Below are 13,178 nucleotides of genomic sequence, written 5' to 3'. Positions count from 1 at the left end.
CGGAGGCGAGGCCCCTGTGACAGACAGAGCTCTACACCAATCGGCCATGGGGGGCGTGGCTCAGGGCAGGCCGGCCTCGAGGGGTGGTGCGAGCTCAAGGGGCGTCCCCGGCGGCTGAGGGGCCGGGAGGCGGGGATTGACTTGAGCGACGTGGCAATAGACCAATAGCAACAGGACGGCAATGGGCGCTGCCCAATGGCAGGCGCGGGGCGGGGCAGGAGGCGGGCGGGCCCTGAGGCGCAGCGGGCGGGGAGGGCCCGGCCGCCCCTCAGCCCCCTCAGCCGAGCGCGGGCCCCGCCGACCGGGGGCTGCGCCGGGACCTGCGGTGCGGTAGGTGACGGGGGGCCGGGGGGAGCTTCCATCTCAGGGAGCCTCCGGCATGGCCGGGTGAGCGGGGCCTGGCGGGACAAGGCCGCCCGGCCGAGGGAGGGGCCGAGGTTGTGAATAGCAAAGCTGTGCTTAAACGGGATTTTAAACCGGGCCTACCGCGGTATTTCTTCCTAGGTGTTAAATTACTCGTACCTACTGAATAGGTTCAAAATACTATCTAATCGAGTTGGAGTTCTCTTTAACTTGGTTTCAGCATAATGTAAATTTCAGGACTTTTTTAGGCGATGTTCAAGGTTTAAATCTAAATGTATAGATCTGTGTTATCATTACCACTGCACTGAATGTCATGTGTAAGTTTCCCTCCGCTTAATTTTTTCCTTCTAAATAGGACAGAATTAGCTCTCATAACATCTTGATTATGCAGATCGTCCTACCAAGGTCAGTGATGCTCCTTGATGTTTCTCATCACTGAGAATTCTCACTTCCTAATTATGTGGGTCCTGTAAGGTGTCAAGAGCCTTTTTATTGTCACTCTCTGCCTTTGACATCCCCAGTTCTCACAGAAGAGCCAGGTCAAACCTGTACCACAGCTGCATCTAAATTTTCCAAGTGCTGCCTGTGGTGTTGGGATAGCTGGGCTCCCGTAAAGAGTCTGCCCATCATATCCTCCACTACAAGATGCTTCATGTAATCAAACTCTCCATTATATTGTCAGCTGCACACCCAGCTGTCAGTCTTCAAAATTTGGTATTTTTTTTTACTTGGACTTTAAGATCTCTCAAAAGTACACTTGGATTTTCTTGAGTTTTCATCCAAAAAAGCCTCTAAAATTGACAGGTTTTGCAGTCCTGACTAATCTTACAGTAACATATAAGTCAGAGAAAGGCAGCAGAACGTCCCATGCTGAGTTTTCTGCCTCTGCTTTTTACAAAGTGGTCCTGAACACTCGTGAAACTGAAAACATTTTCAAGTGAGCAACCTTAAAATCGAGTAGCCCCATGTAATACATCTTCAGTAGCTTCCCATTTCCTCCAGAGACAGGTGATAGCACCTTCTCTGAGTATCTGATAACCTGATACCTCTAACAGTGTTGAATTTCTTTTTTCCTTTCAGGCCCAAGTTTCCAGTCTGTTTCTTTGGTTTCTGCTTTCTCCACTTTGCTGTCGAGAGAGCCTCCTTCTTGCACTGTTTGTAGCATTGATTTCTAGAACTGGTTTTCAAAAAACATTCTCATGAATGTTGAAACTTCATTTCAGATCATGACTCTTCACTTCAGCCACAGACTTGTACTTGAGAATACTGGAAGTGTTTTCAAAATACTGGAAAAGCTTCAGGCAGGACATAGTAATTGTTCTGTAATCTTCTGCACCTGCCAACTGGTTTGGGTTTGTTTCTGTGACGAGCAGAACAAGGCTATCTAAACTTCCTCTGATTTTTTTGTCCCCTTAGCAATTGACTCTTCAGTGCCACTGCTGAGCTTCACCTCTTCCCTAAGGAAGGGGAGGGTGGGGGTCTTGGTTCCACCCTGCCAGTAACTGGCTTTCATGAGACCTTTTAGTGTTCTGAGCAGAACTGAGACTGTGAAAAGCAAATTAAAAATCCTATTTTAGACCCTTTTATTTCTGGCTAGTTCAGCTGAAGGAACTGGCCTGCCTTGGGTCACACAAGTGTCAGCCCCAACACAAAATGGGGATGCACTCACAGCAACTCCAATTTTAGGCAAAATCAGATCTTTTCCAGAAATCCTACTGCTATCCTGTAAATCAAATCCATTCAAACTTCAGACCCAGACTGAACAAAATAGTAGATCTGTTGAACTGTGTATCAGAAAACACAGATGTAAATTGTAGGATAATTTTAGTGGTGTCCAACATGGTTATCCCCTCGCTCCCAGGCAGCAAGTCACCTCCTCACCAGCTGAAACAGCAACTTTTACTTCCCTCCTACCGGTTCCAAAGCTTATGTGAGCACAAAATTTGTTCAGCTTCCTAATCTGGCAAAAAACTAACCCAGTTAAAAAGGTGGCAGTAGATTTCTGCTTGTTGGGTGAGCTTAACAGGCTTACCAGGTGATGTTGTGAGGGTTGGTAATAACACAGAGGAAGGTGCAGCAGCTTGTGGGCAGGGGCACTGGGGGACAGAGGGGAAGCAGCTCTTGTCCTTCCCTCAGCATCTGGTGCTGAGGATTAGATGCTTCAGGACACGACATCTCACTTTTGGTGTTTCAAATATTTTTGTAATCAGGAACAAATCAAAGCTCATCTTCTTATTTCAGGTGAAAGGATGTCAGTGTTGTAAAGGGAATTATTAAATTTCTAAACTAATTTTTAAAATAATTAAGAAACCTATTTCAGCACCATTTCACTGGTATATATTAGTTATTCATCTGTGTAGCATGAAATCTAGATCTCTCAGAGGGGTTGTTACTTCTGCCCTTTAGTTGGTTTACATTTTACTGTGGTTATTTTGTTGTGTTTGTTTTCAAGCGTTAGCTGTGAGTGCCTCAGTACTGGTGGAAGATGGATCTAAACATATTCTTAGCATTCAAAAATCCCTAAATGAGTCTGACAGCTAGTTTAGGATTAAGGCACAGTTTGTTTCACAGACCAAATTTAGATTAAGGCAGCTACATGTCTGACTTAAGGCTCTTAAAGGGAAGGGGGGACTGGAGCAAACAGTGTTTAGCTGAGCATGGTAGTTACCAAAGAAGTGCCAGGAAACAGTGTGTGGGTGAGGTTGGGAGGCAGGGAAAGCAAGAACCAGAAATTGCTCTCCTTTAAGGAATATGCCTAATGGTGATGCAGTGCCATCTTTTGATGCCTTCCCTCCTCCCTTTTGTTTTGCCAGGTTGTTGCTGACAGTGAAGGCCTTCCTCTCACAGCTGTTTAAATGAGAATGTCCCTGGCCCAAAGAGTACTGCTGACATGGCTTTTTACGTTACTCTTCCTCATCATGCTGGTGCTGAAGTTGGATGAGAAAGCACCATGGAACTGGTTCCTCATTTTCATTCCAGTGTGGATATTCGATACAATTCTCCTAGTTATGTTAATTGTAAAAATGGCTGGACGGTGCAAGTCTGGCTTTGACCCTCGGAACGGCTCCCAGAACATGAAGAAGAAAGCCTGGTACCTCATTGCAATGCTCCTGAAATTGGCCTTCTGCCTCGCCCTCTGCGCCAAGCTGCAGCGATTCACCACCATGAAACTGGCCTACGTGTTCATCCCACTGTGGGCCCTGCTTATTGGCGGGATGGTGGAACTGGGATACAATATCTTCTATGTACGAAGAGACTGAGCACTGCACGTGGTTTTCAGCCCAATGATTGGCACCAAATTACCAGAGTATTACCATTTTGCCATGAATTTGATCTAGAAAGCCAAATAAGAAATGAGTCAAGCTGGAGACTTTATCTAAAGCAGGCTGAAGACTGGAAGTAGACTTGTTCCATTTTTTTATTTTAAAACTATCACATATGCTCTTGTAAATAAAAGTATTTGTTCAACATAAGCTGTTCTAGTATGATTACTATTATTTGTTACATGGAATAAGATACAAGCAGGTAGAAGATCTTCTCAAAGGAACCACAAATGTTGTACCCAGAGTGTTCAGCACATTGAGTAATCCTTGGACAGAGGACTAACATTTTCTGCTACTAATGCTGTAAGTCAAGAAATAACCAGGTAACAGTAATTTCCATAAGGAGCATAATTTGCTTTAACAATCAGTAACAGTTGACAGCTGCCAAATTAGAGCAAAAAAGCAATAAAGTGACTCAGTTTGGTTTTACTTTTGACAGTGAGACTCCACTGCCAGTCTAAAAATAAGCACTATTTCCTAAGCTACGGAAACAGCCAATAACCAGTATGTTAACCCTAGGGAAAAAGGTCAGTAGCTGAACTGTGCAAGCAGTCCTAAGATCCAGAAAAGAGGGAGACAATGGTGATTCCTTTCCAAGTGAGAAATTCCCAGTGCTGCAAGAGACTGGAGCCACAGGGTGAGTTCAGTGCTGCATTTGTACCTGCCCAAAGTGGTACTTGAACAAGACAGTTTTCAATGCCTGAGGATAGGAAATCTTTGGGGGTGAACCCTTGGCTTTATGGAGCAATGGCAAACTCAGATGTGAGTAAATAAACTGTTCAGGGTAAAAAATGAACAAGGGGGAAGAACTGGAACTATGAGCATATTTTGTGGACTAAAGTGCTCTTCCAGGCGCTACAGTAACACCAAATTCAAATGTAGCAGTTGTCTAGGACATTATTAACATGCACACTGAAGGTACTGATCCATTTACAGTTCCTAGAGACAAAAGAATGTCAAGTGAATGAAAAGAGCCCAGGAAAAACAGTCTAGGGTAACAGGACATGACGAGATCAAAGTGTCTCACTGATAAAATTTTAATTATGGACACTCAATGTACTTCTCTGTGGAAAAAAATCCTTCTTAAAGTGTTTGGATTTACTCTTGCTGTTTAATCACACAGACATGGGTAAAAATACAGGGGAACCATACTGGCAGATAAAGCTCTTTCAGCAGTGTCCAAGAAAAAAACATGTTCCACTCTAAGGCAATGGATCTCAATTGAAAACATCAGGTAACAAATGATCTTTAGAAAGAATTTAAGTCATCTTTGCCTCAGCATGGTTGACCTTGCCAAAGGGGAAACAAAGAAGGGACAAAGACAAAAGAAATCTAAACCACAGCCATTGTCAAAAAAGTGCAAAATATTTATAACCCCTTTATTGTAAGCAAATTAAAAAATAACACAAACCCATGGACCCAGCCCTGGGTGATGAGCACCAGGCAACACACACACTTACCTTGGGTATGGTATGGGACCAAGCATAAAACTGAGTGCTCACAGTCCTTCCCCATCCGATGATTCTCATAGAATAACAATCCAAAAAGCCCTGTTCACAGGATGTCAAACACCCCCACACTGCTCAGAAGCGCAGAGCAGCTTCCCTCAGCCGAGCCGGGGATGGGAACTGATTGTTATAACTTAAATGATGGAAGAATAAGAACTGGCCTCATTAGAACTTGGTGTATTATTAGCAAGATGGGCCATGAATGATGACTCTGCCCCCTTAATAAACCCCTTCTCTTCCTCAGATGTAACAATTATCTGAAAGTTTGGCATCTCTAATTAACTAGAAACACACACAGTTATTACAAATCTCCTTTTAATTCCTGCCTCTAATTCAATAGGAAAAGAGCAACAAGTTCAGTTTTGGTTGTGGGTTTGCCTTTTTTTTTTTTTTTTTAAGGTTTACAAACCTTGAAATAAGTGAGAGATTTTGAAAGCTGAAGCAGATGTTTCTTGCTGGTATCATGGAGAAGTCACATAGAGCTGGAAGTGCTCGACTTTCCAAGTTCCTTGTCCTTACAGGTATACTTGGACAAGAGGAATATCCCTTTTGATTTTTTTTTATCACATGTAACTGAACTGAACTGCGCCACTTTTTGTACACAGTGTTGCTTCTCTGTGACATCAGAACTTCATTCAAAAGGATTTATGATACAAAGTATACTGCAGCCCACAGTAACCTTTCCAGAAGCTGCTATGGGAACTAATTACACCTGTTTATTACCGTTCTCAAAGGCACTGGTCACAGCTTGGGAGTCGAACCAGTGCTGCTCACACATTTTCCTAAATTTACCAAACTGATCTTCAATTAAATTAACAGGACAAAACAAGTGAAAAGCTGATTTGCTGGAGTTTGCAGGGAACAGGAGAGGCTGATGCCGAGATGGCTCACACCGCTTTGTGAGGAAGGAGCACAAGGACGTCTAAGCTCCCTGTGGCAGCTGATGGGGGGCACAGAACTTGGCCTTCAGCAGCTTTGTTTTAAACTGGAATTCGAAAGCTTGCTGAAATGAAATAGAAGTATTTATCTGTACTGATAATATGTATTGTATATGAAGAGGTATATTCCACATTATTTCTCTTCCAATCACTTACAGAAGTTTGAACACTTCAGCATCCATTGCAGGCAAGTATCTATTCTTATCTGATTAAATACTCAATGTGCATGTGTGAAAGGCCATGAAACTATTATTTTCAATTACCAATTCATACTGCTTTTCTTGATTTGTCACCATTTAGGACAGTATCCAGTTTTCTGTTCATTTTATACTGGCAAAATGCAGTTATGTGACATAAACATCCCCTTGTATAACAAAGTTTAACCTGAATGCTCTAAGAACGTGTGTACACACACACAAAATGCTCTGCTAGGCATGAAGGACAATATCAGAGTAAGTGGGCACAGGACTGAGGGACACAACCAATTTAAAATATGTGTTATCAGTACTATCTTCTGACATATCTGTGTCTAGCACAGAAGCAAAATGTTTGTGTAACCTCATGGAAATTTTCACATTTGCCCAGTTTAAAAGTTGGGTGACACAAAGTGAAACTGAAAGTTAAAATTATGAGACGCCCAGAAACTCAGAATTTTAACGTCAGGTGTTTCCTATCTTAACATCAATATTATTTTGGGAACAAATAACATGACTTTTCAGTAATAAAGCTCCTGAACAACTGCATCCTCAGAAATAAGTTGTTTGAATTTACTAGCACAGAAAACATAGTACTATCATGTAACACATCACTTTTAAATAAGATTGAAGTAAAAATAACTATGCTGAGTTGGAAAAAGAGTGTTTGTACCTTTTCACTGTACCTTTATTGTTTCAGGGTTTGGATGGAGTTCATCTCCTATATGAGCCTTTTAGACCAGAACAGACCTTGCTGCTGAAAAACATCAGGCTTTGAGAAATAAGGCAATTTAAGGAATCTCTGCAGCTGGATCACTACTACTGTTCAGTATAAATACTACATTTTCTCCTTGTATTTGTGCTGAAGTTGGATAAAGACTATGAAAATCTGCAACTCAGTAACGCCATTGCCTTCAATCTGCCTTTCCTAACAAAACCAACATCCCGAGCAGGCAAATATAAGAAAGGTCTCCATACAGTGCAGAACAACAGCTTAAGAGCAAGAAACAGAGAAGAAAGGAAAATGTGAGCTTAATTCACCTGAGTTAGTTTTTATCTCAGTGTTCCTTCTGAATTTCATAAAGAAACCACTGCTAAAAGATGTTTTTTAGTCTCAACTGTGTTTTTTTTTCCCAGCTGCATCAGTCAAAAGGGCAACTACCTGAGTGTTGTCATTGTGTGCTTAGGATAAAGCTTTAGCAGTCTTGACTTATGTTACATTAGTCTCCCACACACAGATCTAATTCTCAAGATTTTCATCTTGAGACACACAGGGAATAACCTTCTCAGCTCCATTTTGTCTCAACCAGATTAAATGACTTCCATAAAAAGCACAGGCCTGAGCTCTACCCAACAAGGCACCATCATTCTGGTGGGCAGCAAATTAAATGGTAAAAGAAAACACGGTATCAAAATAGCTACTGAAAAACCAAACTTGATAAAAATAGAAGTTTAAACTGCTGTTTTAATCAATGTTTGTATCAGATAACTGTACATCAAATATTAAAGGACTATTTAGGACTAACGCCCCCATCAGTAGGCTCATCTATCAGCATGACCAGAACAAGAGAAGATCAGTGTTTAGCTGGCACTCAAGTACAGCACGGCTCCAAAGCAGAGATAATATCAGCATCAAAGCACAGAGAAAAACAGTGGTTAGAATATAATACACTAAATTTGCAAAGTCAGTATCCCTGATGATTCTAACAGAAACAGCAGCCTAGATATTGTGAAGTTAATCACTGCTTCTGAACAGAACACAAAATAATTTGCATTTCTAAGAAAAATGAAATGAGTGACTGATGGGAATCAGTTCCCCAAATTTTCCCACATATGCTGCAAATTCAGTGGGATCTGCACAAAATATCAGTATCTTCTATTATACAGTTTTAAAGTGCATTTCATCTGTTTAAGAAAGTAATAAAGTATCAGCTGAATACAGTGACTCATAACCAAAGAAAACATTCTCGACAGTCATTCACAGCAAAGCAGAGAGCAGTGAAAATTTGTCCTTTCCATTTCTAGCTTGGATACATCCAGGGTAAGGTACAGGCGCTGGGCTGACTAAAGACAAGGCTCTCTACATACCTGACCACTAGAAGGAAATAAGTAAAATGACACTTGAGAAGCTTGAACTTTAGAACAAGAGAGTTGAGAGTTCTTTGATCTCTTGATCAGAATGAGTACAGTTTTCAGCCTAGCAGGGTCACGTGGTAGTCTACTCTCACAACAGTTTATTTTGCCCATGAGCAAGGAAAAAAATCATGGATTTATTTCAGTCAATTCAGCATCCTCATTCACATGCAGATCTCAGAAAGTAGTAGTTTTGATCTATGAATACCAGTCCTGTGTTTCTTGGAAGACTTACTCATTTTTCCAAATTTGTAATGTTTCGAATCTGTTTCACAGCATTCTACTACTTCAAATTTCCATTTCCTACATAATTTGCAATTCCAACTTTTTTACTGTGCACATGTATATCTGCATAAAAATCAACTTTATTTATCACCAAGGAATTCTTTCACAGATGAGTAATTAAATCATCACCCTCTGAAATAATACTTTATTTCTAATACTAGATAGAATTAATATTTCAGTTAAGGTAGTATTGAAATATTCACTAAAGTAACAAGGAAGGGAAAATCTGCATGCCAGCAGTACCTGTAATGAGAATGTTCTTTCAGAGTCAATTTGCAGGCATTTGGAGGGCTGGGGGTGACACAACACTGAGTAACACTTGAATGTAACACACGAAGTCAGTTGCCAGTGAAATGTAAAAGATTCAGTAATACAAAGAAAAAAAAGAAGTGGCAGCTACCCCCTTGAAAGCTCTTGGTAGCAACCATAACAATGCAGTTCTTTGCTACCCAAAAATATGTACAAGGATCTAGGAAAACATCTAAATTTCTGCACATCATGTCATTAACTGGGATGCCACTGCAAGTGCACAGGCCTTGGGCAGATCTCTCCAATCTGCACAAGAACAAGGGCCAAGAGAGACAACTAAAACTGGAGATCTCAGCCTAAATAACAAAGATTTATGCATCGCCAAAAGCCAGAGAAGGGGCAAAATCAACAAGCAAGGACTAATTTCAGTACACCAAAAGGCATGAAAGATTTATTGCTGAAGCAAAAGTCTGAAGATGAAGTTATATGCAACAGGTATAAAGGTTGTAGCACAGGACCACTTGAAATCAAAGCAAGACCTTTGTCAGACTAATGAATTTGGGAGGTGAAATTTTCAGGACTACTCCCACCTCAAAGAACAAACCCATCAAAATGGACACACCACAGGGAGAGGACAATACTTCTGTTTTTTCTTTTAAAAGCTGACACCTGTGAATGCAAAGGGAGGTCTCATAGGCATTGGTAATCCCAGCATGGTTTATACTCTGTCTGCAAGGAATTCTGACAGAAGTGAGAATCTAGGCTGTCTCAAAAAAATGAAAGAAAGCATAAAAATCACAAAAAAACTGCCACTTTTCTGAATCTCTTAAAATTCTGAAAGTGATAAAAAAAGTGTTTTGAAGATGTGAGTTTAAAAGTAAAATCTCAGAACCAAGAGGTACCTGAACATAAGTCTGAGGCCACGTCTGCCAAGACCACTGAGCAGGTCTTCAAAAGGAAACAAAGTTCTACTCTTAAGTGTAAAGTCATATTTGCTAAACCATTTTCACAAATTTATTATTTCAGTCTGGACAGGGCCTATGCTGCAGAAAGTTATCAGCTGTCCCAGGGGGTGTACACACTTCACTAAAATCTGAGAGGTTACAAAACATTACTTGAACCAGCAGGAATGGTCAGCACATTCATCACCAGCACACTGGTAACATTTCTATTTTAAGTCAACTGAATAGTCTTGGGGGGTTGTTTTGTCTGTATTTTATTCTAAAAAGCAGTATCTGGCAAGGCTGGTTTTGCTAAAGCTGGAGTCTTTGGCTAATCCCCCTGGAGAGCTTCACACTTGGTGCAAACTATAACCTGCAGCTCTGCTCTGTCACTGTTCTCCCACGGCCAGCACAGAGAACTGGAATGGAAGGCTACGTAATTGTGTACGGATGTTCATACAGCCAAAGAGATTATGGGTGGAAGGTTCCAGATAATCCAGAAAACACAAAGGGAGCTGAGACCACATTCCTACTATCAGGAAGGCTCAAATTCTTACATGAACCAATTTTTTCAAATCAGAGTCTGCCAGAGTAATGATTTACCATGTCACACATGAATCTGCTCATGGGGTGAGGGGAAAGCAAGATCCCTGAGGCTGCAAAACTGGTAGTAATCTCTTAGCCAGCATCAAAGAAAACAGCAGTAAGACTTGAGGATGTTTTAGCCACATCCAAGAGACTCACGTTTCTATTGCTTCTCTAATATGTAATTATGGCTATGTAGGAGTAATGTTTAGCAATTCAAATATTGATTTAATTAGTAATTCCTTGACAGACCTATTTTAGATTAAACAAATCAGGGCACTCATCCATTAAATAGCTGATTTTAGTGCCAGGTGTGAGTACATTTTAAATTTTAACAATCCATAAGCAAAAAACATTTGCAACAGAAGGATCTCAGGTAGTTGAATTAGACATCACCTGAAAATCATGTTGTTCTATTGCTACAAATCAAGCCAAGTGATCATCAAGTGCACTGAAGGTTATAAATTGGGTACATAAGGATGTACAACTTCCAGAAAGTTCTACAGAAAAATCCAAACAAAAATCAGATACAGAGGGCTTTGAAAATAACAGGCCTTGGATCTTAAGTTTTACATACTTAGCTGAAGGACATGCTCAGGGAAGTTTACTGCTATGTGAAGCTATCTGAAAAAGACACATCATTCAGCTGTGTTTGAACTACACAGGAATACATTACACAGAGAATAAATAAGTTAAGTGACAGAGTTTTGCCATTACCACATCAGATGCTAGCTAGCCTCAAAATCCTCTTCCCTCAGAACACAGCCTAAGAGAATCCAAGTGTTCCACAGGTGGGGCAGGAGAACACTTAACTTGGACACCGCTGTTATTTTGTTAATGGAACACCTCCTGCTTCCAAACTGTGACTCATGAGGAACCTTCCTACTATACACATTGGCAAGTATCCTTATTGCCTGGCACTATCAGCACAGGGAGCAATTCAAATCCAGATATGTCTCTGTGAATCACAGGTCACTGCTAAAGTTGAGGCCTTTGTAGTTTGATAAGTAACTATTTAAATATTATGTGTTTTAACTTTAGTCAGATTACTGATTTGAGGGGATGGTTGCTTTTTTGGTTTGTTTTGCCAGGGTTTTTTTCCATGTGAAATGGAACTGTCTTAACTGTGCCTTGAGCACGATGAAGAGGCAGGCACAGAAGGGAGATGGCTGCCTTGCACCAGCTCCTCTGGAGAGGTGCAGGTGGGTACTGGCAGCGCTCCTGGAGGCCACCAGGTGCCCCCACAACAAGGAGGGCAGTTTGTTCCAATTCATATCTGACAGCAGGAGTTTGGGGAGTGCCTTGAACGAGCACCTGTAAGGAGTCCTATGAAGGGATGACTGATTCTGCATTCTGACTAATCTGCATTTACAAAGATGCCTCAGCTCTACCTCAGTTTGCTACAGCTCCTCACCCACAAGGTGTAAGGGCATCCTATGCATTAGTGCAGGTAGAAACACAACCACTTAAGAGAGGCAGTTTAACTGAATTATTTTTTGCAGACCCAAAAATAAAACCAATCTGTTATTATGAACCTTTATTAAGCGGCTCACATTTCAGTATAAATCACACTAAAAAGATTTTTAAAAAAGATATTTACACTACAGTGCTGACACATTTAAAATGAAAAAATTGGTATAAATAAGCTCTATGGAAAAGCCTGGAATTGTCAAAAAGAATTCTGGCTCATCTTACAAAAAATATATATGTTAAATGTCAGCTCTACTCTAAAACCTACAACTCAAAATTATTTAAAGACTTCTTTATGTTAAACCTGCAGTGTTTACAGTGCATCTGGCCCTAAGTGCTTTGATACTTCACAGTTATGGACAGGCACTGAGGAATGTTACAAAGCTACATAACTATTTTCTGTAACAGATGCGAAGGCAAGTCACAAGCTTGCCTCACAATTTATGATCTTTACATTATTACATCATTAAGTTTAAAAAGGAATTTAAAACCATATATACAAATTTAGCACAAAAAATCATCCTCTCTTTGTCCATGCAGTTTTGGATATGATGAACTATGTTGTCTTGTATCATCTGGATGTACGTGACCTCCAGAGCACAACTTGCCTTGCAAGTCCTTGTTGCCAGGTTCAAATTTAGAATCCATTTCCAACTTTAATGATGTCAACTCAACGTGATCCAGCCTAGACTGAACATTCTGTCCCCCGACGTCATTAGGGGCCACGGTCTTTTCAGCAAGATCGACATTCATGGGCTCTTCTTTTATCTGGTGAGATGCAAGAGGTTCGTGTTTTATCGGCATAAATTCCTGCTGCAGGTACTTGGTCTGCAGAGCATCTGAGAGTTTGGTGTCTTCGGAGGTATCTTTGCCCATGGTACAAACTCTCTTGTCAGTCTGAAGTCCAGCAACCGAAGACTTGGGGTCTGCAGAGGTCTCTGCTTCGACAGTACTCATGTTTTGAGAGAGTTCTTCCTCTGAATGGTAGAGCTTGAGCCGGATGTGCCAAGCCAAACTGCACACAGCTGAGACTGTTTTGAACTGGTGCACAACATTCCTTGGGATAAAATAAATGTCATTATCGAATAACTGGATTCTGGCATATCGGATGCCTTCCCTTCGCAGCTGATTAAGTTTTGCATCATCAACCCACTGGACACACTGCAAGGAAAAAGTGTGGGGGGAAAAA

The 13,178-nt window shown here is 41.1% G+C and overlaps 2 protein-coding genes across 4 annotated transcripts in view; one reads left to right on the top strand and one right to left on the bottom strand.

Moving 5' to 3' along the window:
* The first annotated feature begins 227 nt into the window (after window positions 1–227).
* On the top strand, window positions 228–3,836 carry TMEM60 (transmembrane protein 60). Of its 2 annotated transcripts, none has more exons than XM_027639951.1 (2): window positions 228–330; window positions 3,177–3,836. In XM_027639951.1, the coding sequence occupies exon 2, from the start codon at window positions 3,219–3,221 to the stop codon at window positions 3,621–3,623; it is 405 nt and encodes a 134-aa protein (XP_027495752.1). In that variant the 5' UTR covers window positions 228–330; window positions 3,177–3,218; the 3' UTR covers window positions 3,624–3,836. The 2 variants fall into 2 exon arrangements, with proteins under 2 accessions (XP_027495752.1, XP_027495753.1); XM_027639952.1 differs by lacking the exon at window positions 228–330 and adding an exon at window positions 371–387.
* A 3,937-nt stretch (window positions 3,837–7,773) lies between these two features.
* The window catches only part of RSBN1L (round spermatid basic protein 1 like), a 53,266-nt gene continuing 47,861 nt past the window's right edge, over window positions 7,774–13,178 (bottom strand). For both annotated transcript variants that reach the window (XM_027639945.1, XM_027639946.1), the window contains one exon: window positions 7,774–13,150. In XM_027639945.1, the coding sequence (XP_027495746.1) occupies window positions 12,494–13,150 (657 nt within the window). In that variant the 3' untranslated portion in view covers window positions 7,774–12,493. The remainder of the gene's footprint in view (window positions 13,151–13,178) is intronic.

Source organism: Corapipo altera, unplaced genomic scaffold (assembly GCF_003945725.1).
Source record: "Corapipo altera isolate COAL_440 unplaced genomic scaffold, ASM394572v1 1b, whole genome shotgun sequence".
NCBI lineage: Eukaryota > Metazoa > Chordata > Aves > Passeriformes > Pipridae > Corapipo > Corapipo altera.
This window is presented reverse-complemented; position numbering and strand designations above follow the sequence as displayed.

What these genes read in the sequence shown, in the direction of transcription:
- TMEM60 (XM_027639951.1), top strand. Translation starts at nt 3,219, where the DNA reads ATGAGAATGTCCCTGGCCCAAAGAGTACTGCTGACATGGCTTTTTACG.